Source organism: Macaca nemestrina, chromosome 15, assembly GCF_043159975.1.
Source record: "Macaca nemestrina isolate mMacNem1 chromosome 15, mMacNem.hap1, whole genome shotgun sequence".
Classification (NCBI taxonomy): domain Eukaryota; kingdom Metazoa; phylum Chordata; class Mammalia; order Primates; family Cercopithecidae; genus Macaca; species Macaca nemestrina.
The window spans coordinates 86,372,404-86,400,017 of record NC_092139.1 but is presented as its reverse complement, the minus strand read 5'-3'; the positions used below and the strand labels follow the sequence as shown (position 1 = coordinate 86,400,017).

The 27,614-nt window shown below is 55.0% G+C and overlaps 1 protein-coding gene across 2 annotated transcripts in view; it reads left to right on the top strand.

Annotated features, from left to right (window-relative positions):
* Positions 1-11,635, top strand: part of LOC105480714 (thioredoxin reductase 2) — a 68,336-nt gene extending 56,701 nt beyond the window's left edge. For both annotated transcript variants that reach the window (XM_011739836.3, XM_011739835.3), the window contains exons 12-18: positions 3,755-3,891; positions 6,479-6,574; positions 6,926-7,018; positions 8,741-8,812; positions 8,991-9,088; positions 9,949-10,143; positions 11,351-11,635. In XM_011739836.3, the coding sequence (XP_011738138.1) occupies positions 3,755-3,891; positions 6,479-6,574; positions 6,926-7,018; positions 8,741-8,812; positions 8,991-9,088; positions 9,949-10,072 (620 nt within the window). In that variant the 3' untranslated portion in view covers positions 10,073-10,143; positions 11,351-11,635. The remainder of the gene's footprint in view (positions 1-3,754; positions 3,892-6,478; positions 6,575-6,925; positions 7,019-8,740; positions 8,813-8,990; positions 9,089-9,948; positions 10,144-11,350) is intronic.
* Positions 11,636-27,614: the final 15,979 nt, after the last annotated feature.

Here is a 27,614-nt window from a genome sequence, read left to right as displayed (position 1 = left end):
TGCTCATGAGTGCAGTCTGAAGAGCTGTACCTGGAATTTTAATGCCCTTGTTGTTTGCAGAAAATATGACAGAGTGTTATGTATCCATTACGTAATAAGCTCTTACAAAGCAGGAACATGGTGAAGATGCCTATAAATGCATGAGAAAAGGCAGAAACTGGCAATTTACAAAAGAGGAAATACGGTTCATAAACACGTGGCCAAAAATTACTTCATCTTACCAGTCATCAAAGAAGTGCAAATTAAAGCAGCATGACAGAGAGCGCTGTGCGCCGCCTGCCCCCGGAAGGAACAGAGTCTAAGGATTGTCCTGCGCCCGGAAGTCCCCACTCAGCTGGCTGCCCTTCTTCTGAGGATCTGCCCCAGGAACTCAGCTGACACATGGCAAGCTGGTGCCCCAGGTCTCCATCCTGGTGGTGTCTAGGAATCAGAGACTCGAGAGCCACCAAATGTCCTACCTCAGGAGGGGCCATTCAGCAGCACTTGGCAAACACTGCACTGGGCGCTCAAGAGCCAAGGCTGCGAGGACGGAGCTGCAGGGAGCACAGAGCCCCTCCATGGGGAGGCCTGCAGTGGGCTGCAGGCACAGCTGGGAAAGCTCAGAGCACAACATGCAGGGGCGAAAGACACTGGTGCAGGCGCCCTTCTTTCCCCAAATGGCCTGAGTGGTGCGCCTTTATCCTGGCATAGGAGGGAAATGGTGGGGAGCTGACTGGGCACAGCCGCCTGCATCCTGCTGCTCACACCATTCGGGCCCCACTGGGTCCCCACCTTGGCACGAGTCGTTCACCCTCCTGCAGGGCTCCAGGCCTGAACCAGTGGGGTCTAGGACACCTGACTGGCTGTCCAGCACCAGCAGGGATATCTGGCCCTTCTCTGGCCACTGCCCAGTCCTTTGCTTGCAAGACCCATAGTGGGGCTCAGGGCTTGGTGTCCTGCCATCAGGGCTGGCCACAGCTGGGGACGTGGCCCCACCCAAGTGGAACAGGCCTCTTCCCTGCACCCACTCCCAGCCACGTCCCACCGGCCCAGCTTCTAACCCCACTGTGCCCTTGGCTGCCCTCCTCAGGGCTGAGCCTGCTACCTGCCACAGGCCACTCACTCTTTCTTTGCTGTTCTTCCCTAATGGGCTATGGAGTCCCTGCAGGGCCAGGTGTGTCTGTGCCACGCAGCCCTCTCTCCCCTGGCCATCCAGCCTGTCCTGTTGTCATGCTTTTCACATTAGTGGCTCCATCACATTCCCACCAACTTCCCAGAGGGATCCACACAGCGTGTGCAGAAGAGTCCCGGCTTTGGATGGGCCACCTAATTCCACGCCTCTTTTATCTCTTGTGACTACTTTTAAATTTATCTTTATTTCCTTCAGACCTGGGGACAGGGTTTGGTCAGCACCTGCAAGGTCTATAGTTGCCATAGTTATCATGAGGAACATGATGAGTGCCTTGGCTTCCTGGGACCAGCCAGGCAAGCATGCAGAGGAGAGTGTGGGTGCAGCGTCAGATGTTCTATTCCCACAGGCACCAGGAAGTACTGGGTCTGGTGGGCTGGACACCAGGTTGGGGAGGGACCAGAGGGCTGGGTGTGAGCCCCCTGCCTGCAGGGACCTCGGCTCCTCCTTTGTGCCCCAGCCCTGCCCATGGGGCCCAGCTCCTTCCTCTGATGTGGGCTGGCATCCCCTGTGTCTGGGCTGATCCCCAGCCGGTGCCAGCCCTCCCGGCACCCAATTCCTGCGGCTGAGCAGAGCACAGAGGCTGGAGCCAGCCTCCCGCAAGCCGGCTTAGCCAAGTTTGTATGTTTTGACTCCCGCCCCAGGACGGCAGCTGGAGACTTAAGGGTTCCCTTTCACGGGAGCTTCAGCTTCCAGATGCTTAGGTGGGCGCCACCCACATGCCGGCCAGCAGCTGGTTTGTCGCAGCCACAATGAGCAGGGGTCCTATGCCTTTGACGCCAAACCGCCTTTGCCATCGGTGGATCATCCTGAGCCCCTGGGAGCCGAGAGCAGCTGGGATTGGGAGGGAAAAGCTGCTGTGGCCGCCCGCCGGCCTGGCAAAGCCACACCCATCTGAGTTAGGGGAGGAAGGGACCTCTGCTGGCCCTTGGGCTGTGAAGAGGCCTATGCGGTGCCCTCTCTCCGGGCCCCAGGCTATGTGGAGACTGGCAGGGGGCAGCTGTGCTGACCCCCTGGACTGGCCATCCCCTGCCCCTCTTGACCTTTGCACCCAAGAGCAGGATCAGCTGAGCCAGCTGCCCCCTAGAATGGGCATGGTGTAGTTAGGACGCTGCCCCTTAGCTCAGCTCCCCTCGGCCCTGAGGTCTCTAGGCTGGGGCTGTGTGCCAGGCAGCCACGGGGGGCTGCAGCACAGAGCAGGCGGGAGACCCAGCTGCTAGCTCTGCTCACTTGGCCCTCTGCTAGTGGGTTGGGGGGGCTTCCTTTCCCCTAATGGGGAGAGACCTTCAGGCCCTACCTGGGCAGAGGGCCAGACCCAGGACTTGAGCATTGTTGGGGTACAGTCCAGGGTGTGGCCGGCTCCTCTTCAGCCTGTCCAGATAGGGAGGAGGCCATCGGGAGCCTGCAGGTGTCCTCGAAGGAGGCCCCTCTGGACTCTCGGTCTCACTGCCTGATGGTATCAGGCTGCAGTGCTACAGACAGATGCAGGGTGACCAGGCAGGCCAGGTGCCAGCAGCTCCCCACGAAGGGCTGGTTTCTCCGGATGAAGTCGGTACCAGAGCCATTGGCACTGTGCTGGTGGCCCTGCAGCAGGGCCTGAGGCCTGGGCATGTGGAAGGTTCTGGAATCCCACACTTAGCACTCTTTGATGTCAGGGAGCCCCAGCATTGGCAAGTGCCTCTTCCTTTCCTGCATGCCAGGAACCAGTCTAAGGTCAACTGGTCTCCGCGGGTGGCACCCCGCCTTGTCTCCTGTGCCAGCTGTCATCTGACCAGCATCTGTTTCAGACCTGCCTGCCACCTCCTGCAGAGGCCAGGAGCCCCTCTGCGCTGCTGGTGCTTCACTTTTGGCCGGTTCTAAGTGGACATTCTTTTTTCTTGAGACAGAGTCTCACTCTCTCACCCAGGCTGGAGTGCAGTGGTGTGATCTTGGCTCACTGCAACCTCCACCTCCCGGGTTCAAGTGATTCCCATACCTCACCCTCCCAAGTAGCTGGGACTACAGGTGCACACCACCACACCCAGCTAATTTTTGTATTTTTAGTAGAGACAGGGTTTCTTTTCTTTACTTTTCTGTTTTTGTTTTTGTTTGTTTGTTTGTTTTGAGACAGAGTTTTGCTCTTGTCGCCCAGGCTGGAGCGCAATGGTGCAATCTCAGCTCACTGCAGCCTCCGCCTCCTGGGTTCAAGCGATTCAGTCTCCTGAGTAGCTGGGACTATAGGTGTGCACCACTATGCCTAGGTAATTTTGTATTTTTAGTAGAGATGGGGTTTCACTATGTTGGCCGGGCTGGTTTTGAACTCCAGACCTCAGGTGATCCACTTGCCTCGGCCTCCCAAAGTGTTGGGATTACAGACGTGAGCCATCGCGCCCGGCTGAGACAGGGTTTCATCATGTTGGCCAGGCTGTTCTCGAACTCCTGACCTCAGGTGATCCGCCCACCTCGTCCTCCCACAGTGCTGGGATTACAGGCATGAGCCACCGTACCCGGTCTGTAAGTGGACATTCTGAGAAATAGTTTAAATACAACAGCTCTAGGTCAAAGCCACTGAAGATGACCTTTCAGCCCCCTCTCTATTTCCTTCAGGTCGAGTACCAGACACCAGAAGTCTGAATTTGGAGAAGGCTGGGGTAGATACTAGCCCCGACACTCAGAAGATCCTGGTGGACTCCCGGGAAGGCACCTCTGTGCCCCACATCTACGCCATTGGTGACGTGGTGGAGGTACGGCATGCGTCCTGGGACCAGGCCCCTGCCCCTGCCTGCCCCACCACCCCTGCTCGCTGGGCTCCGGCTGCTTCTGTCCTGTGGGAGAGAAACAACACTTTCTCTGATCACAGAGGCTCTGGGTCAAACCCCAGGTCCAGCCTGTCTGGAGTTCTGGGGCAACCTGGACTTGGGCCTCAGCTCTCTGCCTTTCCTTTCCTTTCTGTGGCGGGAGTGTGGAAGGCCTAAAGACAGCTGCAAGCACCAGCGGTGGACGCCTGCTGGGAACTGGGCATGGGTCAGTTCTGCGCGCAGGCCCCAACCCCCGGCAGGTAGGCTGGAGGCATAGGCTTAGAAATGCCACCACTGGACATGGCCGTGGGGCCATCCTGTCCCCACAGGGTTGAGGCAGGTCCAGTTTGGGCCCACCTGGCCCCGCCCTCCCCACCTTCGTATCCCCTGGCTTGCCTCTCTGGGTGTCACACCGGGACAGGTCCTTTGCTCTCAGCTGCTGCTGTGAAGATCAGCTCCAGTCTTTCCTGGGTGGGGGCTCTGGAGCCCTCCTTACCCATGGCCCCAGTAAGGGACCTGGGTGGTCAGTCTTGGGATGCTGCAGCCCGGCAGCCTCAGGAGTGCTCTGCCTGTCCTGCATGTGTCCAGTGCCTGCTGCTGAGAGTGGCTCTGGAGTGTCCCTGAGAGCTTCTTTGTAGCGAGACCTGTTGGTGTCAGCGTCCTGGGGCTGCACAACTAAATCACCACACACGGGTGGCCCAGAACAGCAGACATGGATTCTCTCACGTTTGGGGGCAGTAGTCTGAAATCAAAGTGTCAGCTGGGACTGGGTGCGGTGTCTCATGCTTATAATCCCAGCACTTTGGGACGCCAAGGCAGATTACTTGAGGTCAGGAGTTCAAGACCAGCCTAGCCAACATGGTGAAACCGTCTCTACTAAAAAAATACAAAAATTAGCCAGGCGTGGTGGCACGTATCTGTAATCCCAGCTACCCGGGAGGCTGAGGCAGGAGAATCATTTGAACTCGGGAGGAGGAAGGTGGAGGTTACCATGAGCCAAGATCGTGCCATTGCACTCCAGCCTGGGTGACAGCGAGACTCCATCTCAAAAAGTGTCAGCTGGGCCAGGCTCTCTCAGAAGCCTCTGGGGCAGGACACCTCCGGCGTCCCTCGGGTTGTGGCTGTATCACTCCTCTCTCTGCCTCATCATCACGTGACAGTCTCCTGGGTGTGTCTCTGGGCCCTGATTTGCTTCTTACAGTTTCTCTGTCATTGGATTTAGGGTCCACCCTAATCCAGGATGACTTCATCTCCATCCTTACTTTAATTATATCTGCAAAGAACTTATTTCCAAATAAGGTCACACTCTGAGGCTCCAGGCGGACCCAGCAGGGTCCTGTAGGGCCCATCTCGCCGTCCCGATTGTGTGGACAGAGCACGTGACTCCACATGCCTCGGCCACCCTGCAGCCCCAGCTTGCTTAGCTGGATGGTTCAGCTGCTCAGTGTGATTTCTGCAAGCGCAGCCTCTGCCTTGGACCATGTAGGTGCAGTGGTCTCTGACTGCATGGTCTGTTGCATCCTGTGAGCACTGCACCCTGAGACAGTGCCACGTGCATTTCTGTGCACAGCAGGGAGCCTCCCTTCTGTCTGGGAATCTGAGTTTTCCCTCTGCAAGTGTGTAGCTCCCAGGCTCCTGCGTTGGAAACTGTAACATTTCAAACTGTTTTGCCAGAAATGCATGGCACACACAAAGGCATTCTTTATTTAAACATTAAATCCACTCAGAAAGGTCATTCTGAACAGTCCAAAGAGTTAACACCCAACCAGTGGTCCCTTGAGCGGCTGGGAAGAGCCTGTGGGCGGGGCGGGGGCTATTGTTTAATGAGATGTTGTGCGCTGTGCGCCGCCGCCGGGACGTTTCCGCCGTTAGTCAGGCCTGCTGGAATGCGCAGGCTGCGCTCTGAGTTTATCTCCACGGATCTCTACGCATTTCTGGAATGCCAAACAACATCTGCATTTCCTGCTGCCAAGGTGATTGGCAGCCCATCCCAGAGGACGGTGCTGGAACCCCCAAGGCCGGGGACACCCTGGGACGGAGGGCTCTCCAGCACAGCGACGTTCTGATTTGGAATTTGTTGTGGACTGTGACGTGCAAGTCGAGCTGCACGTTGGGAGTGTGTGGAACGCTTTGGGGTCCCTTTTCAGCCGGGGATTCCAGTGAATGCAAACGGTAGCAGGGGCTCTCTTGAGCCTGGTCATCAGGCAGCCCTCCGAGGTCAGCAGCGTGCAGAAGGGTTTGCAGAGAAGGCTTGAGCATGTGAGGGTGGCACAGCCGGCCTCATCGGCAGCGGACTCCTTTCCCAGGGCAGGGTGGAGGGCAACAAGCGGGAGAATGAGTGACCTACCTAGGTCCCTGGGATGCCCCGCAGGGGGACGAGCTCCAGGGGGAGGCTTTACGTCACCGTACTCGGTGCCAGTGTTGGGGATTTTCTAAAGGGAGATGCCCACTTGGGGGGCAAAGGGTGGTGGCATGGGGGCTGCATATAACCCCGGACATGGTGCTGACGTCGCCCCGCTGTGCCTTCCCCAAGGGGCGGCCTGAGCTGACACCCACGGCTATCATGGCTGGGAGGCTCCTGGTGCAGCGGCTCTTCGGCGGGTCCTCAGACCTGATGGACTATGACAATGTGAGTTCTATCTAGCGGACGCCACGTGCAGCCCGGGAGAGGCCGAGTTCGAGGCTAGCTCTTCTGGGGTGAGGGGCTTTTGTGCGCTGTGTGTCTGCATGTAGGTGTGGGCATGCATGTGTGTGCGCTTATGCGGGGGTGTTGTGCACACGTGTGTGTGCAAGCGTGTGTGTGGGGCTCCGTTCTGAGAGTGTGGCGCAGGCGCGGGCAGGTGGGTCGCCTGCTGTACTTGCAGCCTGCTCCAGGCACATCTGGGCCTGGTCTGTGATCACTGCTCTTTGCGTCACATGCAATGGGGACCTTCGATTTTCGGGGCCCAAGGGCCCTCCCTGACTCCGGATCTGCTTTCAGGTTCCCACGACCGTCTTCACCCCGCTGGAGTATGGCTGTGTGGGGCTGTCCGAGGAGGAGGCAGTGGCTCGCCACGGGCAGGAGCATGTTGAGGTGAGGCCTGGGAGCAGTGCAGCTGAGGACAGTGGCGACTCCGCGACCTCACTCCCCGCTCTGGGCGGAGGCCTTGTGAACAGGGCGCCAGGGTCTCTCCTTTCCAGGGGCCCTGAGCGGTGGCTGTGTGTAGCAGGAAGGGACACGTTGGGAGCAGCCCCAGAAATGGGGGTGCCTGGGCTTTGGCAGCCTTGGGGTGACTGGGCTTAGGTACCTCTGGTCTCTGCCACCACGTGTCACAGCAGTGAGGGGAAGGCCCTTGGCTGCCTTGTTCTGAGGGCAAGAAGCCCTGTGGCCCAGAAGCCCCCAGCCCCACCCCAGCCATGCTGTAGGGGTGCCCAGCACCAACTGGGTCACCACCATGGTGCCACCCGCTCCCCTGCTGAGGTCAACTGAGCGCCGGCCCCACTCCAGCACACAGCTGCTTATCCCTGAAAGCACCAGGGCCCCGAAGGTGCCTCTGTGCTGTCCCCACCTTGCAGGGACTTGAATCTCACTCGACCCAGAAAGGTTTCTCCCAGGGGCCTCCGACCTCTGCTTCCACCCCCACCCCCTAACCACCCTACACCTCGTCTTCCTGGACTGCCCGGGTTCTCTCCCGGGCAAGAGCCCCCCACCCCTCGCCCCCCACCACATCCTGACACCTATCCTCTTCCAGCTTCTTCCAGGCTCAGGCACTCACCCTGGAGGAAAGGGGTTTTCATGGAGCAAGGCTGCTTTGGGGGTCTGCTGTGGCAGGTGGCTGTGGCTCTGGGGTGGCCTGGAAGAATGCAGGGGCTCTGAAGCCTGCCGGGCCATGGTAGCTGGAAGCCTTCGGTGCGGTTTCATCTTGCTGCCGCGGCAGCTTGCAGGCACCCAGAGAAACCGGAGCCTGTGGCCTGGGTGGTGGGGCCTGGGGCCTTTGGGGATGAGTCACTGGGCTCCAGGGCTGGGCCCTTCCCCCTCCACCCCAGTCCTCTCCATCAACAGGACAGGCCTGACAGGCCAGCCTTCCCCGAGGCACTTTATTTGCTATTTTTGTTTGATTCATCACAAGTGCGCTGGGACATATGTTCCTGGCATTTTATAATGTTGTTTTATGTTTCACGATGTTGAATGGCCAAATACTCTTTGTTTGTTTTCTTTTCAATTCTGTCTTAGTTAGAACAATATTCTCTGAAGTTCCATTAATTAATAATGGCTGTGCAGCACATGTGAGGGCCCCGCTCATTTTTTACTTGGCCGCAGCCCCGGACACGCTGTCGAGCCCTTCAAGGGTGCTGAAAGCCTTTGTCCAACAGCTCCGGCTCTGGTGTGGCCACAGCGGCCTTGCTCCAGTGAGGGCCAAGGGAGCACCAGGGTGCCTGAGGGAGCCGGGTGGTCGCCTGCTCACCCATTCTTGCCTCCGCCGTTGGTTGTGGGGGAGCTATATCCACGCAGGTTTGCTGTGCCCAGCCTGGGTGCTTGGGTTGCCTGATGCCTGCTCTGTTGCTATGGTCTGCGGGGGTCCCAGGCTTGTTTGGGAGAGGGTCTGTCCTGTAGAGCATGGCTCCAGCCACTGGCTGCCTGCACACAGCCTGTAGCCAGCCAAGCCCTCCTCCCCATCCCAGACCAGACCTTCAGGCGAGATGGATGGTTCCTGCCCATCATGACCCTGCCTTGCCCATGCAGCCTGTGGGAGCTGCAGGTGCCACAAGGTTTGTTTGTCCCAGCACTGATCCAGGGGTGGTATCCTGTCCCCAGGTCTATCACGCCCATTATAAACCGCTGGAATTCACGGTGGCTGGACGGGATGCATCCCAGTGTTATGTAAAGGTGAGCATCCCTGTGGCCCAGGGTGCTGAGGGTGAGAGGGAGGGTGGGAAAGAGCCCGGCAGGGCTAATACCCAAGGGCTGGCCCCAGCCATGACCCCCAGGCAGGGTGCAGGGTGGATGCAGGGTGGACGTGACCCAGCCCCCTCCTGGGCTGGTAGCTGAGATGTGCGGCTTTCAGATGGTGTGCCTGAGGGAGCCCCCGCAGCTGGTGCTGGGCCTGCACTTCCTTGGCCCCAACGCAGGCGAAGTTACTCAAGGATTTGCTCTGGGGATCAAGTAAGTCCCGAGGAATGCGGGCCATGATGCGACGCGCAGCCGGGTGTCCCTCGAGTGCCGGCAGTGCGGCAGTGGAGAGCTGCTGCCTCTCTTGCTGCATTTATGTGGCCTTCGCGGGTTTGCAGCAGAGATTCCTCAGGCCCTCCTCAGACAGGGCGGGTTCAGGGAGACAAGGGGCAGCTCTGCCCCAGCCAGATGCTGTTGAGCCAGCCAGAGCCAGGCGAGGTGTCCACTGTGGCCCCGGGTCGCTGCTGGGGCCCTCGCCCGCCCGGCCCAGCACTCATGCCACCATGAGCGGGGCGCCAGTGCCTGGAGAGCCACCCCAGGGCTGCTGCATGTCGTCTGGAGCTGGGGCCATTGCCCGGGTCTTGGGCTCAGGCTGTGTGTTTTCGGCGTCCCGGGGTCAAAGGAAGCCGTGGCAAAGGCTCTGGGTGGGTTGACAGGGGTAGTTGGAGGTTGGGACATTGTGCATGGCCTGAGAGACGTGGCTGGCTGGATGTGGGGCCTGGGGGGCGGTGGTGTGGTGAGGTCAGGATGCGCTGTCTGTGGGTAAAGCAGAGAGCAGAGGCCTAAGGCAGGACTGTGCCTGGGGGCAGGGGATGGAACAGCAGGAAGCCAGGCCAGGGCAAGCCAGGGCGTGGCTGGGTAGGAGGTGGGCTAGATGAGCGCTGAGCATCTGCTGGGAGGGAGGTGGACGGCTCCCACAGGTGTGGGCAGGGGTCCTGGCTTCTGGCTGGGGGTTAGGGGACAGTGAGGAGACCAGCAGCCTCCGAGGCCCTCCTCTTCCCAGGGATGGGATGCTGTGGACCCCCCTCCCTGTGCTGACCCCCGCCTGCCTCCCCCATCCCCTATATGTGCAGGTGTGGGGCCTCCTACGCGCAGGTGATGCGGACCGTGGGTATCCATCCCACATGCTCCGAGGAGGTAGTCAAGCTGCGCATCTCCAAGCGCTCAGGCCTGGACCCCACGGTGACAGGCTGCTGAGGGTAAGCACCGTCCCTGCAGGCCAGGGCACACGGTGCGCCCGCCGCCAGCTCCTCGGAGGCCAGACCCAGGTATGCAAGTGGGGCCGGCTCTGTGTTTGAGGACAGGGCACATGGCAGGGGTGCAGGAGCCCTGGCCATGGGCTCCCTCCAGGTGTACAGCAAGGCTGTACCTGCCACGCCACCCAGAACAGGGATGCTCCGTCCTGTAACCAGGCCACATTGGTGACAGGCAGGAGGAGAAGTCCCCAAGGGCCCAAACCTCCCCGGGAACCCCAGACCCCGGCCTGGCCACAGCTGCTCCCCACACACAAGAGGTCTCAAGAAACAGGGCTCATCCGTAGGAGCCTGGCCCAGGTGGATGCTGGCGTGGAGGGTGTCCGGGGCGGGCTGAAGTCGGGCATCTCAAGTTGCTGCTTCACAGGCGGCTGCAGTCGGGAAGCTGGCCTCCCACCTGGCTCCTGCAGAGTTCAGGGCCCCCTTGTTTCCCTGCCTCCCAGAAGGTGGAGGCGCTGCCCTGTGATGGCCGGCCCTGCCCAGCCTGCCCCACACATTTGGTTCTGTTTCAGCTCTGCAGAGTCAGGCTGGCCAGGGGCATGTTGTTCATCCTCTTCCCAGGAGGAAGAAACTGGAGAGAGCTCCTGGCCTCTGCCCCAGGGATGCCTGTGCCAGAGCCCTCTCGCCTCGTGGTCTGACAGTGCATCCTCCGGCCAGGGCTGAGGACGGGGGCCGGGGCAGGGTGGGCCCTCAGCCTGTGCCATCCAGCCCACCTGGGGCACCCCCACGGCTGTCAGCCTGTCCCGGGGTTGGGGGTGTTTGGGCTCCATCTCTCCCCTGGGGCTGAGGTGGAGACCAGGCAGAGCAGTGGGCTCCCCCGAAGATGCCTGTGGACAGGCTCTGGGGTCCGCATGGTGCCGAGGGGCTCTGGGGAGGCCTCTCTGGGGGTACTCAGGGCCCCCTGCTTCGCTGTGGCTGCCTCCCCCCGGCGGGGCTGAGCTTGATAGGAATAAACAAAGGGCATCCTGAGGAAACTCTTATCAGAACATTGCACCTCCCAGAGCTGTTTTGTTAGGAGCCTGCTATAAATTTTTATCATTTCAAAATATTTTTGTAGCACTGCGTCGCTCCCTGTGACGCATCGCCCTGGGGTGGGGCCACTCTCTGCAGGGTTTGTTTCTCACCCGTCTCTCCCTTGGGGGTCCCTGGGTGTGGCAGTGGGAGACATGACCAGGCTGATGGGAGGGGTGGGTGGCTGCCTTGACCTTCCCGTTGTTGGCAGGATGGCTGCAGGCAGGTTTGGAGGGCCTCACCCCTCTCCTGGAGCGCCTGTGAGACGGTCAGCGTGGAGCACAAGTGCTGGACAGGTGGCCTGTGTGCCCCGCAGGGATGGCTCAGGGGACTGTCCACCTCACACCTGCACCTCTCAGCCTCTGCCGCCTGGCACTCCTTCTAGGCTCCTGCTGCCAGATGATGACGACCTGGGTGGAAACCCACCCTGTGGGCACCCATGTCCGAGCCCCCTGGCATTTCTGCGGTGCAAATAAAGAGGGTGCTTTTTCTGAAACGTGCTCTGCCTGTGGTGTCCCTGACGGGCCCCCAGGATCGCCCAGGTGGGTGGGGTCTGGCCAGGTCACCGGGCCCCTCTTAAATCATGTGCAGCCCAGGGTCCGCTGGGGCCCCTTGAACTCCTGAGCACAATTCCGAGCAGCCCTGGGCAGAGGGGAGCAGCCTTGCAGTGCTGGGGACCCCACCTAGGCAGGAGGCAGAGCCACCCCACCTGCCCCACAGCTGTCTGGCCTCTGGCCTGAAGACGCCCACTGAGGGTTTTTCCTGGGACCCTCTGCCTGGTCTCTGCACCTTGAGGCAAGAACGGCAGCCCAGCGCCAGGCAGGCTCTCGGGAGGGGCGGCGACACTGGCTTTGTTCTGGAACAGCCCGCCAACGGGCGGGCCCATGATGGGAGGTAGCAGGGCTGTGTGAGGCTCTCTGTCCCTGGATGTCAGTCACTTTGCCGGTTTCCACTGTGGCCCTCCAAGTCAGCTTGTCGACTGCGTCAGGCTAATCCTGTGCATTGAGGCTTGATGGGCTGGGGAGCGCCTGTCAGTCACTGCCAAGAGACAGCGCTGACAGCCACGGCCGGGCCCTGCATTGTGCTGGGGCTTTAGCGGTGGCTAATCGCGTGTCCTCCTTAAGAAAACATCACTTAGTCTGCCGGCCCCGAGCCCTGGATGGGACCCTGCTTGTCAGCGCACAGAGGAATGCCTTTGCGCCTTAATGGGCCTGCAGAAGCCCGACTTGCCGTGTGAAGCGTGCGCGTGAGCTCTCAGACACCCACTTAAGATGCCAAGTGCTGGGCCAGGCCCTCCCACAAGTGCAGCTCCTGATCAGCCATGTCCCATTTAACGCACGGCTGGTGGCATGCCTGGGCTGGATCCTGTGGGTGGGGCTTGCCTCTAGGCCTGCAAGTTTTTTGCCTTGGGGGCACCGCAAAGCCGGGAGGTCGGCCTACACCTGCTGCCTGGGCTCTAGGGGGTGGCTCTGGGCAGCAGCCAGGAAGGGGGCAGAGGGCCTGTGGATTCCTCGGCCCTGGGATCAGTCCCTGCCAGGGAGCACAGGGAAAACTTGAAATGGCCTTGGTGCTTTTGTGGTGATGGAGAGGATGCAGCTGTGTGGAGCCCGCAGTACACGCTGGGCGGCACTCTGCCAGGAGGGCCTCTCGCCTCCCTGCCCGCCCAGCCGACCAGGAGTGCCTGTTGCTGGGGGCCTGAGAGCCACCCACACGTCTGTGTCCCCACTGGCCCCTCCAGGTGGTTTGCCCTGCGTGCCCTTTCTTCCTGGAACACACCGTGTACCACATACCTGCTCTCTGTGACCTCAGCTCTCCCGCGCTGTGTGGCCCATTCAGCCGGCCTGCGCATCCCCTAGGAGGGACCAAAACGTCCACCACACACATCCCAGGCAGCCGTGGGTCCTTGGGCTCCCGCTGCACAGGGGCTCATACTCTCCTGGTAAGTGGCAGGCAGGGGTCCAGCGCAGTTTACAAGCAATGGGTGCTGCAGGCAAAGAGCTGCCACAAACAGGCCAGCACTGCTGCCCCAGGCCCTCTCAGGGCCGGTGCTGAACTGGCAGGCACCTGGCTGCAGACCAGGCCCAGGGGACCCCACAGGCACTGGCCATCCCCACACCTCACTACTCTGGTGGGACACTGGCCCAGAGCCCCCACCCAGGCAGCTGCACAGCCAGGGCAGGAACCAAGGCCCAGCAGGGCAATGTGGGCAAAGCGGCCGCTCTCCCAGGCTCCCTTGCCCAGTGTGGGACGAGTGTCCTGGGCCAATAGTGGTTTCGATCCTGTGTTTCCCCAGGGACGGCCCAGGGAGTACAGGGTGGAGCCAGAGCAGGGTGTTCTCCACCTGGCCCCGGGGCCGCCTTCCCGCCTTCACATGTTTTTATGGTGTAATGAAAATATGATTTTAATTCCTCAGATTGTTCTGTGTAACCTGCAATTACCCGCGGCGACATCCTGCACACTTCTGCTGTGGCACCAGATTTCGCAAAGACGTGGGAGGGGGAGGAGTGGGCAGGGGGTGCTGCCCAACCAGGCTGAGTGGACCCCCTGTGCTGCACCCTCCACTTTGACATGGGGCAGTGTCACCTTCTCCTGCCCCCAGCACCCCCGAGTGACACTGGGCAGTTCCCAGGCCCCCTGGGTGATCCACATGCAGGGGAGGGGACGTACAGTTATGGAGGGCTTTCAGGGCCAGAGCAGGGCAGCAGGGGAGGGCAGGGCCTGGCAGGGCTCTGAGGAGTGGAACAGGGGGTACAGCAGGGGTCATCAGCTCAAGGGGAGGGGTGATTGAGATGCTCAGACTGCAGCCCCCCTCCCTGAGCATGCTGCAGCCTCGCTTGTCCCTAGCCTCAGCTGACAGCCATCGGGCGCCTCGGCCCTGCTCTCCTGGCCGTGAGGTGACCTTAGTGCTGGCTGGGCCCTCAGGCAGAGCTGCCCCTGTGAGAGCAGCAGTGTCAGGCAGGGCTGCAGTTGAGAGCACCTGTTTCCTGGCCTCAGGTTTGGGCTCCTCCCACAGGGTCTTGGCACATGAGCTCACCTCGGCTGACACCTGCTTGCCTTACCTGGCCCACGGCCACTCCAGCCCCAGCGCGGCAGCTCAGAGGTGCCGCCAGTACCTGGGCCCTGGGCCCTGGTCCCCTCCCCAGGTTGAAGCAGGCCCCAGGGGCAGGCCTGAGGCCCCCACCTACCCCTCACACACTGGGCAAGAACTGGAGGTGACCCAAGACTTGTAATGAGGGATGCCCTGAGGTGGCTGGGCAGTGTGCCCACCGGGGCAGGGCCATGAGGCCACACTAACCCCTGCAGGCCCTATTGAGGCTCCAGGTGCCTGGGCCACCTCGGGTTGAGGCTCCATCCTAGTGGCGTCACCACCCCATGCTCATGTCTCTCCCCAAGAGAGCACACGTTGGCACCTGGCTCCAGTGGGTGGCGTGAGAGGAGTGTTGGTGTCTGCGTTGGGCTGGTGGGTGGGGGCTACTCCTGCCTCCCAGAGCTCAGAGCTGCCTGAGCCTCCTGCTCCCGGTCCCAGGCTGCTGCCCCACCCTGTGTCCCTCTGGGAGCCACTTCTCCTCCCCAGAGTCCCTGAGTGCCCCTGCCCTGGGCAAGAGCTCCTCCCGCCCAGCCTGATGAGACCTGCTGGCCTCTGCCCACCTGCCCTCACTCATCGCCACTTCCCACCCTTGGGCTTAGTCAGGGTCCATGAGGGTCGGTGTAGGTCATCCACTGGCAGACACGGGGATCCCCACACTCTGGAGCAGGAAGCAGCAGGGGGTGCACACCCAAGACCAGCGGGCCAGCACCAGTGGCCAGGGCAGGTGGTACAGCCCCTACAGGTATCAAGGCCCGGGCACAGGGCCCATTGAGGTAGAAGCACGTTCCTCCATGGGCCCAACCCCAGCCCCATCAGGAAGCAACTCCCTCTGAACTGCCTCTCCATCCAGATGGGCCTGGGCCAGGGAGCCAGCCAGCTGCTGAGACTTCCAGATCCCGCTCCCTGAGCTTCCATGGAGCCCCAGGCCGCAGCCCCACACCCGTCCTGGTAGGGCCACTGGCACACAAGACCCCTCCCATGGGCCCCCAGCCTGCGTCCTTAGGCTGGCCCACCTCTGTCTCCCTGGTCCTCCCCTCCCCAGCCCTCCCAGCGGAAGTCCAGAGCTCAACAGGGCCTGGCACGGGAGCATTCTATGCCCAGCCTAGTCTCCTTCCTCTGCCACCATCTTCGAGCTGGGCTCTCTGGCTGGGCACTGCATGGCCCTGCAAGCTGCCTGAGGTCCTTCCTGTACCAGGCAGGGGCGTAAATAAACAAACAGGTACACGCTAGCGTCCTGGCTGCCACCCCCGAGCAGAAGGCAGGCAGGGAGGAACTGGCTCCATGTGCCCCCATGTCCCTCTGCACCCGGGCTGAGGGGGCTCCCCGCTGTGCTTGGGGCTTCTCGGCTGTGCTCTTCCAGGCAGGATCCAGTGCTCCAGTGCTGTGCAGACCCCAGCTCTGCTTTGCCCCTGCCCAGACCAGGTCCCACAGGGCCGGCTGTGGGGAGCCAAGCTGCTGGTGCCCCCTCAGATGGGCTAGTGAAGGAAGGAGCTCAGAGTGGGAGGCAGGCAGGCAAGGGCCTGTCCAGCCACAACCTGGAATGTTCGGCTTGGGAAATAACTGGACAGAAGATTCAACAGGCAAGAGCTGCCATGAGACTGATAACCCAGGAAACGGATGTGACGCAGCCCCGACAGGGTTCTGGGAGGCAGAGCGTGGGAGGGATGGGGCCCCAGACACCAGGGAGCTCCTGGGGTCTCACCTGCAGCAGCTCCCTGAGCGTCAGCCACAGGGCCCACTTCCAAGCCTGGCAGGCGTGGCTGGCATCATGGCTTTCTGTTCCCAGAATCCACCATGCAGGGTGAAGTCTGGTCAAGAGCTGAGGACTTGCTGCAGACACCCTGCACTCTGTCAGGCGGTGACAGCATCCAGCTCGGGCTGGCACTACGGGTCATCAGGGAATACAGGCAACAGCAGCCGAGACTGCCTGCGCTGGCCAGGAGTGGAGGATTGGGGCGCCACACCCACCCACACGGTGCCCACGCCCTGCAGCCAGGTCCATGCACTGAATGCCACTGATTGCTGCTGTCAACACCCTGGATGGATCTTCCGGGCAACTCTGGGAGAGAGAGGCAAGACTGTGGGCCCATTTTCCAGATGCTGCTCCTTAATCCCTGTCCACTTGATCACGGGAACCGTCAGGGCTGCAGCTTCAGTCCTGGGCCTGGTGCCCGTGGGCCCTTGGTGCTTTCCTGCAGGTGCAGTCGAACCTCACTCCTGCCACACACTGACCACCCTCCTGTCCCTCATCCTCCCCTATGCCTGCTCTCGAGGCCCAGCCTAACTCCCTGAAATCTCCCTGACCTCTGGTCCTGCCACCAGAGGGTTCTGGAGTCCTGCTTGTCGTGGTCCCCGGCCAACCCCCTGTGTCTATGAGGACAGCGAGGGGGCCATCTGTGGGGTCCAGCAAAGCATCTTAGGCCCGAGCCTGCCTGATCCCAGCCCTGACGTGGTGTATGGTGCTCGGGTTACCCTAATCCCGAAACCCAAGCCGGCATTCCCAGAGCCTTCCCTTACTTCCCAGCGAGGGGACAAGCAGAGGCTCCTGGGAGACAAGAAGAGAACGTCCCCCGCTGTGCCTTTTGGTTGGCAGCTGACTCCCATGGGGGCAGGGCAGGGAGCTGGGCACCCACAGGAGTGAAAATCCAGGCCCAACAAACTGTGTGTTCAGGACATAGAGGAGGTGCAAAGCCAGCGGTGCCGGTGCAGCAGGAGCAAAGCGTGGGGCAGACCTGGCTGAAGCCTGGCGAGGTCCTGGCCTCCAGGGTTTCGTGGGACAATGATGGGGCCTTGTGGTTCCACAGAATGGAACTTTTTTTCCCCCTAACTAAAACTGGAATCTTTTTGGCTTATAACTGATGATGAAATACACCAGATGCTTGAGAATCAAGTGGAGCCACAGGCAGGAGGTGGTGTGGCCTTGTAACTCAGCAGCTGGGGGCGGAGCCAGCTGTGCCTAGCCCTCTACCCTGGCTGCTGACCTCTGACCCAGCTGGGGCTCCCAGGGCCACCCCTACACTGGGCACCCCAGCTCGGAGCGGGAGCACCCCACAGGCTCCCTGTTTATGATGATGTGGGTGGGGCCATGCATGCTGAGGACTGCGAAGGGCGCCGGTGTCTTCTGCATGGTGGTCTCCCCGAAGCAGACAGAGTTAGCTCCTGACCTACAAGGGTCACAGTGTAGGACAGAATGTCAGGAGAGTGCAGCACCGTCCGGATGTGTGCTCTTCAGGCCGCCCGCTCGATGAGTGAGGAGACCGAAGCCTGGACCCCCAGCGGGCCCCCGGGCTGTGCAGTAGCGGACAGGCCTGCCACCACCCTCCCTGCCAAGGCCTCAGCACCGGGTCCCTGCCCATGGGAGAGGCGAGACCTCCGCAAGGCTTCAATGGCTCATTGTTCTGCCCACGGTGGCTGGAATTGGGCCGAGTGATTATAATAATAAAGTCCTAACAGTCCGCCTGTGGTTGGGTTTCCATAGCTTGGGGAGTATTTGATTTTCAAAGCCTTGGTGGGGCGGAGATGCCATATCAATGCAGCAGGCGCTTCCCATCAACCAGTTCTTTACAGGTCAGAGTCTCCCATCCAGTGCCTTACCTCTCTGGAAAGGCACCGTACCTGTCAGCTCCCAGGTGCCCAGGCATGTCAGGGCGGAAGACTGCACCAGGAGGCCCAGACACAGCGGGGATGAGTCCCGCCTTCACCAGCTCAGACAAGCTCTGATCCCACCCCACCCACGGACGGCTGCAGTGGGGGCGCCCAGCGGGTGGGGACACTGCTCTTACTCCTGCCTGGGACTTTTTCCCGTACCCGCCTTGTCTGGCCTCTGTGCCTTTGCCCATGCTGTTCCTTCAGCCCCAAGCTGTGCCTTCCTCTTTCTGCCCTGGCTAATGCCCCCTCATTGGTTAAGATTCAGCGTACAGGCCCCCCTCCAGGAAGTTCTCCCTGTCAGCTGGCAAGATGAGGCACCCGCCCAGGGCTCCCACAGAATGCTGTTTCTTGATTACTCTAAAGCCTGTCTTTCTCTCTTGCCCTGCAGGAGCCTCCCTTCTTCACATTTTTGTCCCCAGCATGGTACCTGGCACATAGTAGGTGCTCAAAGCATGGCTGTCAAGCATGGCCTGAAGGCTTTATGTTATGTTTTCTGTTTTTAAGTGTCCATGGTTGACAGGGCGCAGTGGCTCACTCTTGAAAGCTACTCAGGAGGCTGAGGTGGGAGGAACACTTGAACCCAGGAGTTCGAGGCTGCAGTGAGCTATGATCACACCACTGCATGTACTACCTCCAGCCTGGGCAACACAGTGAGACACCCCACCTCAAAGAAAAAAGCAAGGAAAATTCTAGGACAAAAAGTAAAGGTAAAATAACAGGTGAAAATTGGAAATTTAACTGGATGGACTTTATTCTTAAGAACAGATTGGAGATGGCAGAAGTAAGGGTCAATGAACTTCAATAGAGATTTTTTAAAAGTTCTCCAATCAAAAGAATAGAGAGTAACACGATTAAAAAGAACAATGAAAAAACAGCCTTAGGGACCCGAGCGACAATATTCAAACAACTTACATCATGATGTCTCAGAAGGAGAGGAGTGAGCATGGGGCAGGAAAAAAAACTGAAGAAATAATGACCTAAAGTTTCATGAATTGGTTGACCAACATCAAGGAATCGCAGCAAACTCCAAGCAATATGTTTAACACAACCTACTGGTGGGTTGTTTTTGGCTATTACTAGTGAAGCTACAACGAATGTTAATGCAAAGAAACACAGCCAGGCCTATCACAATCAAACTCTTGGACACCTAAGATTAAGAGAAAACCTAAGATTAAGAAAGCAGCCGGGACATATTGCACATGCCTGGCGACTTCCCATCAGGAAAAAGCGTATGGGCAGAAGGAAGAAAAAGCCACCTCCAGGCCGGGCGCAGTGGCTCACACCTGTAATCCCAGCACTTTGGGAGGCCGAGGCGGGCGGATCGCTTGAGGTCAGGAGTTTGAGACCAACCTGGCCAACACGGTGAAACCCCATCTTAAAAAAAAAAAAAAAGAAAGAAAGAAAAGAAAAGAAAAAAAAAGGCAACTCTGAGATCTATGTGCAGTGAACATACTTTTCAAACCCTAAAGAGACATAAAGGCATTTTCAGATAAAGTCAGCCAAAATCACTCCTTACCAGCAGACCTGCACTACAACCACTGCAGGAAGAAGTTCTTCAGGCAGAAGGGAAATTTTCCCAGATGGAAACTTAGATGGACAGACAGAAATGAAGAGTATCAGAAGTGCGAATATACAGGTAAAGAAAAATGCTATGTTTTTCCTTCTCATTTTCTTTTTTTTTTTTTTTTTTTTTTTGAGACGGAGTCTGGCTCTGTCGCCCGGGGTAGAGTGCAGTGGCCGGATCTCAGCTCACTGCAAGCTCCGCCCCCCGGGTTTACGCCATTCTCCTGCCTCAGCCTCCCGAGTAGCTGGGACTACAGGCGCCCGCCGCCTCGCCCGGCTAGTTTTTTGTATTTTTTAGTAGAGACGGGGTTTCACCGTGTTCGCCAGGATGGTCTCGATCTCCTGACCTCGTGATCCGCCCGTCTCGGCCTCCCAAAGTGCTGGGATTACAGGCTTGAGCCACCGCGCCCGGCCTTCTCATTTTCTTTAAACAATACTGATTACTTAAAACAAGAATGATAACAATGTATAGTTGGGTTTATATTAATGAAAAACATATGACAGCAATAGCAAAAACATGGTTGCCAGTGGAATTAATTATACAGATGCAACCTTCTTATACCTAATGGGGAGTAGTACAATATAACGTAGTAAGTAGGTTATAATAAAGATGTACAATGTAAACTCCTAGAGCAACCACTAAAATACAAAGAGGCACATCTAAAAAGCCAGTGGCCAGGCGCAGTGGCTCACGCCTGTAATCCCAGCACTTTGGGAGGCCGAGGTGGGCGGATCACAAGGTCAGGAGACTGAGACCATCCTGGCTAACAGGGTGAAACCCCGTCTCTACTAAAAATACAAAAAACTAGCCGGGCGAGGTGGCGGGTGCCTGTAGTCCCAGCTACTCGGGAGGCTGAGGCAGGAGAATGGCGGGAGCCCAGGAGGCGGAGCTTGCAGTGAGCAGAGATAGTGCCACTGCACTCCGGCCTGGGCGACAGAGCGAGACTCCGCCTCAAAAAAATTAATAAATAAAATAAAATAAAAATAAAAATAAAAATAAAAAGCCAGTAACAGGAGCTAGGTTTTTTGTTTTTTTGTTTTGTTGCTGTGGTGGTTTTTTTTTGGTAAGCGGTGTTCCATTGTAGAGATACACCAATTTTGTTTATCCCCCACCTATTGGTGGGTTGTTTTTGGCTATTACTAATGAAGCTACAATGAATGTTGATGTAAAACTTTCTGTGTAAACATACATTTTCAGTTCTCTTGGATAGACATCTATGAGTGAAATGGCTAGGTCATAGGTAGGTATATGTTTAACACAAGAATGACAAATACTTTTTCCAAAATGATTATACCAGAGTCCCGCCATCATTCTTCACATATGTTTCACACTTCATATTCTTTTCAGTTGCACATGGAACTTTCACCAAGTAGACCACACACTAGGACATAACAATAATAATAAATATCAATCATAAAAAGATAGCTTGCCAATCCCCCCAACTGGGAAATCACACAACACATTCTAAATAACTTAAGAATCAAAGACGAACTCATAAGAGAAATTGGAAAATATTTTGAATTAAATGACAATAAAAAAAATAACACATCAGTATTTCTAGAATGCAGCTAAGGCAGTGGTTGGAGGGAAATTTATAGCCTTAAATACTTCTGTTAAAAAAGAAGAAAGGTTTACAATCTATGCCCTAAGCAACCTCCTTAAGAAACCAGAAAAAGGGCCAGGAGTAGTGGCTCACGCCTGTAATCCCAGGACTTTGGGAGACTGAGGCAGGCGGATCACGAGGTCAGGAGATCAAGACCATCCTGGCTAACACAGTGAAACCCCGTCTCTACCAAAAATACAAAAAATTAGCCAGGCATGGTGGCAGGCACCTGTAGTCCCAGCTACTCAGGAGGCTGAGACAGGAGAATGGCATGAACCTCAGAGGCGGAGCTTGCAGTGAGCCGAGATTGCGCCACTGCACTCCAGCCTGAGCAACAGAGTGAGACTCCATCTCAAAAAAAACAAAACAAAACAAAACAGAAAAAGAAATTAAAATTAAAATCAAAGTAAATAGAAGGATGGAAATAAGTATAAAAGTGGAAATCAGTAAAATAGAAAACAAATTGTAATCCCAGCACTTTGGGAGGCCGAGGCAGGCGGATCATGAGGTCAGGAGATCGAGATCATCCTGGCTAACAAGGTGAAACCCTGTCTCTACTAAAAATACAAAAATTAGCTGGGAGTGGTGGCAGGTGCCTGTAGTCCCAGCTACTAGGGAGGCTGAGGCAGGAGAATGGCGTGAACCCGGGAGGTAGAGCTAGTTCAAGATTGTGCCACTGCACTCCAGCCTGGGCGACAGAGTGAGACTCTGTCTCAAAAAAAAAAAAAAAAAAAAAAGAAAAAAAAAAAAAGAAAAAGAAAAGAAAAGAAAACAAAAAGAATGGAGAAAACCACTAAGGTAAAATGTTGGTTATTTGAAAATAAAAAGCCATAAAATTACCAATATCAGGGATGAAAGAGGAAATGCTGCTACAGAGATTAGAGACATTAAAAGGAGAATAAGTCAAAATGAACAAATTTAGTTCACTAAATTTGAAAATTTAAATGAACTAGACAAATTCCTTAATTTACACAAGAAGCAGCAGAAAATATGAATATCTCTATATCTATTAAAATAATTAAATTCTATCTCATAAGGAAAACTCTAGGCCTAGACGGTTTCATTGGTTAATTTTATCAAACATTTAAGGAAGAGATAATGCCAATATTACACCGATTATTTAGGAAAATAGAGAAGGGAGAAACATCTCCAAACTCATTTTATGAGGCCAGCATTATCCCTCAAGAACACAGACGCAAAAGTCCTTAACAAAACGTGAACAAATTGTACTTAGCAACACGTACAAAGCATTCATTATGACCACGTGGAATTTATCCCAGGAATGCAAGACGATTTCACAGCCAACATGTAATCAACGTAATTTATCACATTAACAATGACAAAGAAAAATACTGTGATCATATCAACAGAGACAGAGCATTTGACCAAATTCAAAACCCATTTATGAAAAAATAAAACTCTCAAGGAATTAGAATGAAAAGGAAACTCACTCAACCTGATAAAAAGGCATTTAGGAGAAACATCTACAGCTTACGCTGTACTTAATTGTGAAAGACCAAACGCTTTCCTAAAATCAGGAACACGTCAAGGACACCCACTCACACCACTTTCACTGAACATTGTCACTGACGGACCTGGCCACTGACATAGGCAAAAACATCCTGTATAGAAATGTATGCATATGTGTACACATCCTATGTACATTATAGGTAAATCAACATGCAAATGTCATATACAAATGAACATATATATATGAAAGAAAGAAGCGCAATTGTTTTTCATTGTAGATGATATGATCATGTACATGGAAACTCCTGAGGAATCTACAAAACAACTACTAGACCTAATACATGAATTTAGCAGGAGCTCAAGAGAAAATGTCAAACCTGTTTTTATATACTAGCTATGAACAACTGGAAAGTGAAATGTAAAACAATTTAAATGGACAAATAACGACACATACCTATGGGGTACATAGTGATGTTTCAATACATACAATGTGCAGTGATCAGATCCGGGTCAACTAACTTATCCATCATCTCCAGCGCTTATCATTTCTTTGTTAGGGAACATTTGCTATCCTCCTCCTAGCTATTTGAAACTATAACATTTTTGTTAACTGCAGTCATCCTACAGTGGTGTAGAACACTAGAACTTGTTCCTCCCATCTAGCTGGAATTTTGTATCCTTCAACACATCTCTCTCTCTCCCTCCCTTCCCCCAGCTCTAATAGCCTCTGTTCTACTTTTGACTAATGTGAGACCATTTTTTTTTTTTTTTTTTACCTTCCACATATGAGTGAGGACATGTGGTGGTTAAAAGTACCATTTACAGTAGCATCAAAAAACATAAAATGTGTAGGGATAAATTTAATAAAATATGCCCAAACCTACGCACTGCAAACTATAAACATTCCTGAAAGAAATTAATGAAGACCTAAGGTTGGGCACGGTGGCTCATGCCTGTAATTCCAGCACTTTGGGAGGCCGAGGCAAGCAGATCACTTGAGTCCAGGAGTTCGAGACCAGCCTGGACAACATGGTAAGACCCCATCTCTATTAAAAATACAAAAATTAACCAGGCATGGTGGCACATGCCTGTAGTTCCAGCTACTTGGGAGGCTGAGGCAGGAGGATTGTTTGAGCCTGTGATGTGGAGGTTGCAGTGAGCCGAGATCGTGCTACTGCACTCCAGCCTGGGCAACAGAGTGAGATCCTGTCTCAAAAAAAAAAAGGAAAGAAAAGAAAAAAGAAAAATTAATGAAGACGTAAATCAATGAAGAGATGTAATCTGTTCAAAGATTGAAAGATGAGATATTGTTAAGATGTTCTGTGTCGGCCAGGCGCGGTGGCTCAAGCCTGTAATCCCAGCACTTTGGGAGGCCGAGACGGGCGGATCACTAGGTCAGGAGATCAAGACCATCCTGGCTAACACGGTGAAACCCCGTCTCTACTAAAAAATACAAAAACCTAGCCGGGCGAGGTGGCGGGCGCCTGTAGTCCCAGCTACTCAGGAGGCTGAGACAGGAGAATGGCGTGAACCCGGGAGGCGGAGCTTGCAGTGAGCTGAGATCCGGCCACTGCACTCCAGCCTGGGCGACAGAGCGAGACTCCGTCTCAAAAAAAAAAAAAAAAAAAGATGTTCTGTGTCCCCAAATTTATAGATTCAACAAAATCTTAAAATCCCATGAGAAATTGTCAGGCTGATTATTTTTATAGAAATTCACAGGTTGATTACAAAGTGTACATGGATGTGCAGAAGAACTAGAATGGCCAAAACAATTTCGAAAAAGGAAAACAGAGTTGGAGGACTTACACTATCTGATTTCAAGTGTTACTATAAAGCTATCATTTTGTTTATAGAAACAGAGTCTTGCTATGTTGTCCAGGATGGTCTCAAACTCCTGGCCTTAAGTGATTCTCCCACCTTGGCCTCCCAAAGATTATAGTCATGAGCACTGTGCCTGGCCAGCTACAGTAATGAATACGGTATGCTTTGGGCCTGAGGATAAAGATCAATGGAACACAATAGGGGGTCCGGAAGTAGATCAGCACAAATGTAGTACCTGGATTTTAACAAGAGTGCCAAGGTGATTCAATGGGGAAGAGGGCAGTCCTTTTAACTAATGGTGCTAAAACAATGGGATGTCATGGCCGGGCGCGGTGGCTCAAGCCTGTAATCCCAGCACTTTGGGAGGCCGAGACGGGCGGATCACAAGGTCAGGAGATCGAGACCATCCTGGCTAACACGGTGAAACCCCGTCTCTACTAAAAAATACAAAAACCTAGCCGGGCGAGGTGGCGGGCGCCTGTAGTCCCAGCTACTCAGGAGGCTGAGGCAGGAGAATGGCGTGAACCCGGGAGGCGGAGCTTGCAGTGAGCTGAGATCCGGCCACTGCACTCCAGCCTGGGCGACAAAGCAAGACTCTGTCTCAACAAAAAAAAAAAAAAAAAAAAAACAAAAAAAAAAAACCAATGGGATGTCCATAAGGAGAAAACAAACTTTGACTCACATCACACATGAAAATCGGTGCAAAATACACCACAGACCTGCATGTAGAAGTGACAATAATAGGACTTCCAAAACTAAACATAGAAGAAAACCTTCATAATGTTCGGGTAGCAAAGCTTCTTAGGGCACAAAAAGCACTCGCATCAAAATGAAAAGTTCTGCTTTTCAAAAGGACACATCAAGAAAGTGAGTAAGCAAGTGACAGATGAGGAAAGAGTGTTTGCGATATTTGTATCTGACAAAGACTTTTTAATTCAGAATATATGCAAAAACTCCTGGCTGGGCACGGTGGCCCAAGCCTATAATCCCAGCACTTTGGGGAGGCTGAGATGGGCAGATCACTTGAAGCCAGGAGTTTGAGAGCAACCTGGCCAACATGGTGAAACTCCGTGTTTACTAAAAAATCAGCCGGGTGTGGTGGTGTATACTTGTAATCCAAGCTACTCGGGAGACTGAGGCAGGAGAATCACCTGAACCCAGGAGGCAGAGGTTGCAGTGACCCGAGATGGCACCCCTGCACTCCGGCCTGGGAGACAGAGCAAGACTCTGTCTCAAAACAAAACAAAAAACCCCCAGACCTCTTGCAAATTAATAAGAGGTGAAAAACAACCACATAAAATCATGGACATCATTAGTTACTAGGGAAATGCAAATCAAAACGACAATGAGATACCACTCCATTCCTGCCAGAATGATTAAAATTTAAAAGATTGACAATACCAAGTGTGGTGAGGATGTGGAACAACTGACAACTGGAATGCACATACAATGCTGCAGGAAAGATGAGCATTTCAGCTACTGTGAAACGCTCTTGGCAGTTTCTTCTTTTTTTTTTTTTTGAAATGGAGTTTCACTCTGTTGCCCAGGTTGGAGTGCAGTGACGCGATCTTGGCTCATCGCAACCTCCTCCTCCCGGGTTCAAGCAATTCTCCTGCCTCAGCCTCCCAAGTAGCTGGGACTACAGGCACGTGCCACCATGCCCAGCTAATTTTTATATTTTTTTAACAGAGCAGCGTTTCACTATGTTTGCCAGGATGGGCTCGATCTCTTGACCTCGTGATCTGCCCAACCTTGGCCTCCCAAGGTGCTGGGATTACAGGCATGAGCCATCGCACCTGGTGGGCAGTTTCTTATAACGTTAAATATATTGGCCAGGTGCGGTGGTTCATGCCTGTAATTCCAGCACTTAGGGAGGCCAAGGTGGGTGGATCACCTGAGGTCAGGAGTTTGCGACCAGCCTGGCCAACATGGTGAAACCCCCAGCTCTACTAAAAATGCAAAAAGTAGCTGGTCATGGTGGCAGACGCCTGTAATCCCAGCTACTCGGGAGGCTGGGGCAGGAGAATTGCTTGAACCCAGAAGGCGGAGGTTGCAGTGGGCCGAGATCGCGCCACTGCACTCCAGCTTGGGCTACAGACTCTGTCTCAAAATCAAATAAATAAATAAATAAATAAATAAAGTTAAATATGGCCAGGCGTGGTGGCTCACGCCTATAATCCCAGCACTTTGGGAGGCTGAGGTGGGTGGATCACGAGGTCAGCAGATCGAGACTATCCTGTATGCTGGCTAACACAGTGAAACCCCGTCTCTACTTAAAATACGAAATATTAGCCAGGTGCAGTGGTGGGCGCCTGTAGTCCCGGCTACTCAGGAGGCTGAGGCAGGAGAATGGCAGGAACCCGGGAGGTGGAGCTTGCAGTGAGCTGAGATCTGCCACTGCACTCCAGCCTGGGCGACAGAGCGAGACTCTGTCTCAAAAAAAAAAAAAAAAAAAAGTTAAATATATGCACCTACCCTATGATCCAGCAAGTCCACTCCTAGATATTTACCCAGAAGTAATGAAACCTTAGGTGAACAAAAAGAACTTGTTCAAGAATGTTCAGAGCAGCTTTATTCACAATAGTTCCAAACCAGAAGTCACAAGAATGTCCATCAATAAGAGAACAGGGGCCTGGCACAGTGGCTCACACTTGTAGTCCCAGCACTTTGGGAGGCCGAGGCACACAAATCACTTGAGACCAGGAGTTCGAGACTGGCCTCGGCAACGAGCAAGACACCATCTCTACAAAAAATGAAAGAGACAGAGAGAATGGACAGACAAACTGTAGTCATGCAATGAGATGCTACCCAGCACTCAGAACAAATGAGATTTACTATCACACTGTCCTTAAGACAAACAAAAATAAAAACAAATGAGATACATGTGACCACAACATTGATGAATCTTGCAAATGCTGTATTGACTGGAAAAGGCCACACTCAGGATTCTATACTGTAGCGTTCCGTTTGTGAGAAGTTCCAGAGTGAGCAAAGTAAAGCGATGGAGTAGAAATCAGAATGGTGCCTGAATGAGGCAGAAATGAGGTGCCAGAAATGAGGAACGGGGCCTGGGGGTACTTTCAGGGAATGGAGTGTTCCATAGCTTACTCGTATGTGGCAGTGGTCTGCGCATACAAAAGTCATGAAACCGTGCTGTTAAGATCTGTGCATTCTGGGAGTCTCTTCAAACCTATTCTGGTTTGGGGGGCTGCCTGATAATATTTTTTAAAAATATAGGCCGGGCGCGGTGGCTCAAGCCTGTAATCCCAGCACTTTGGGAG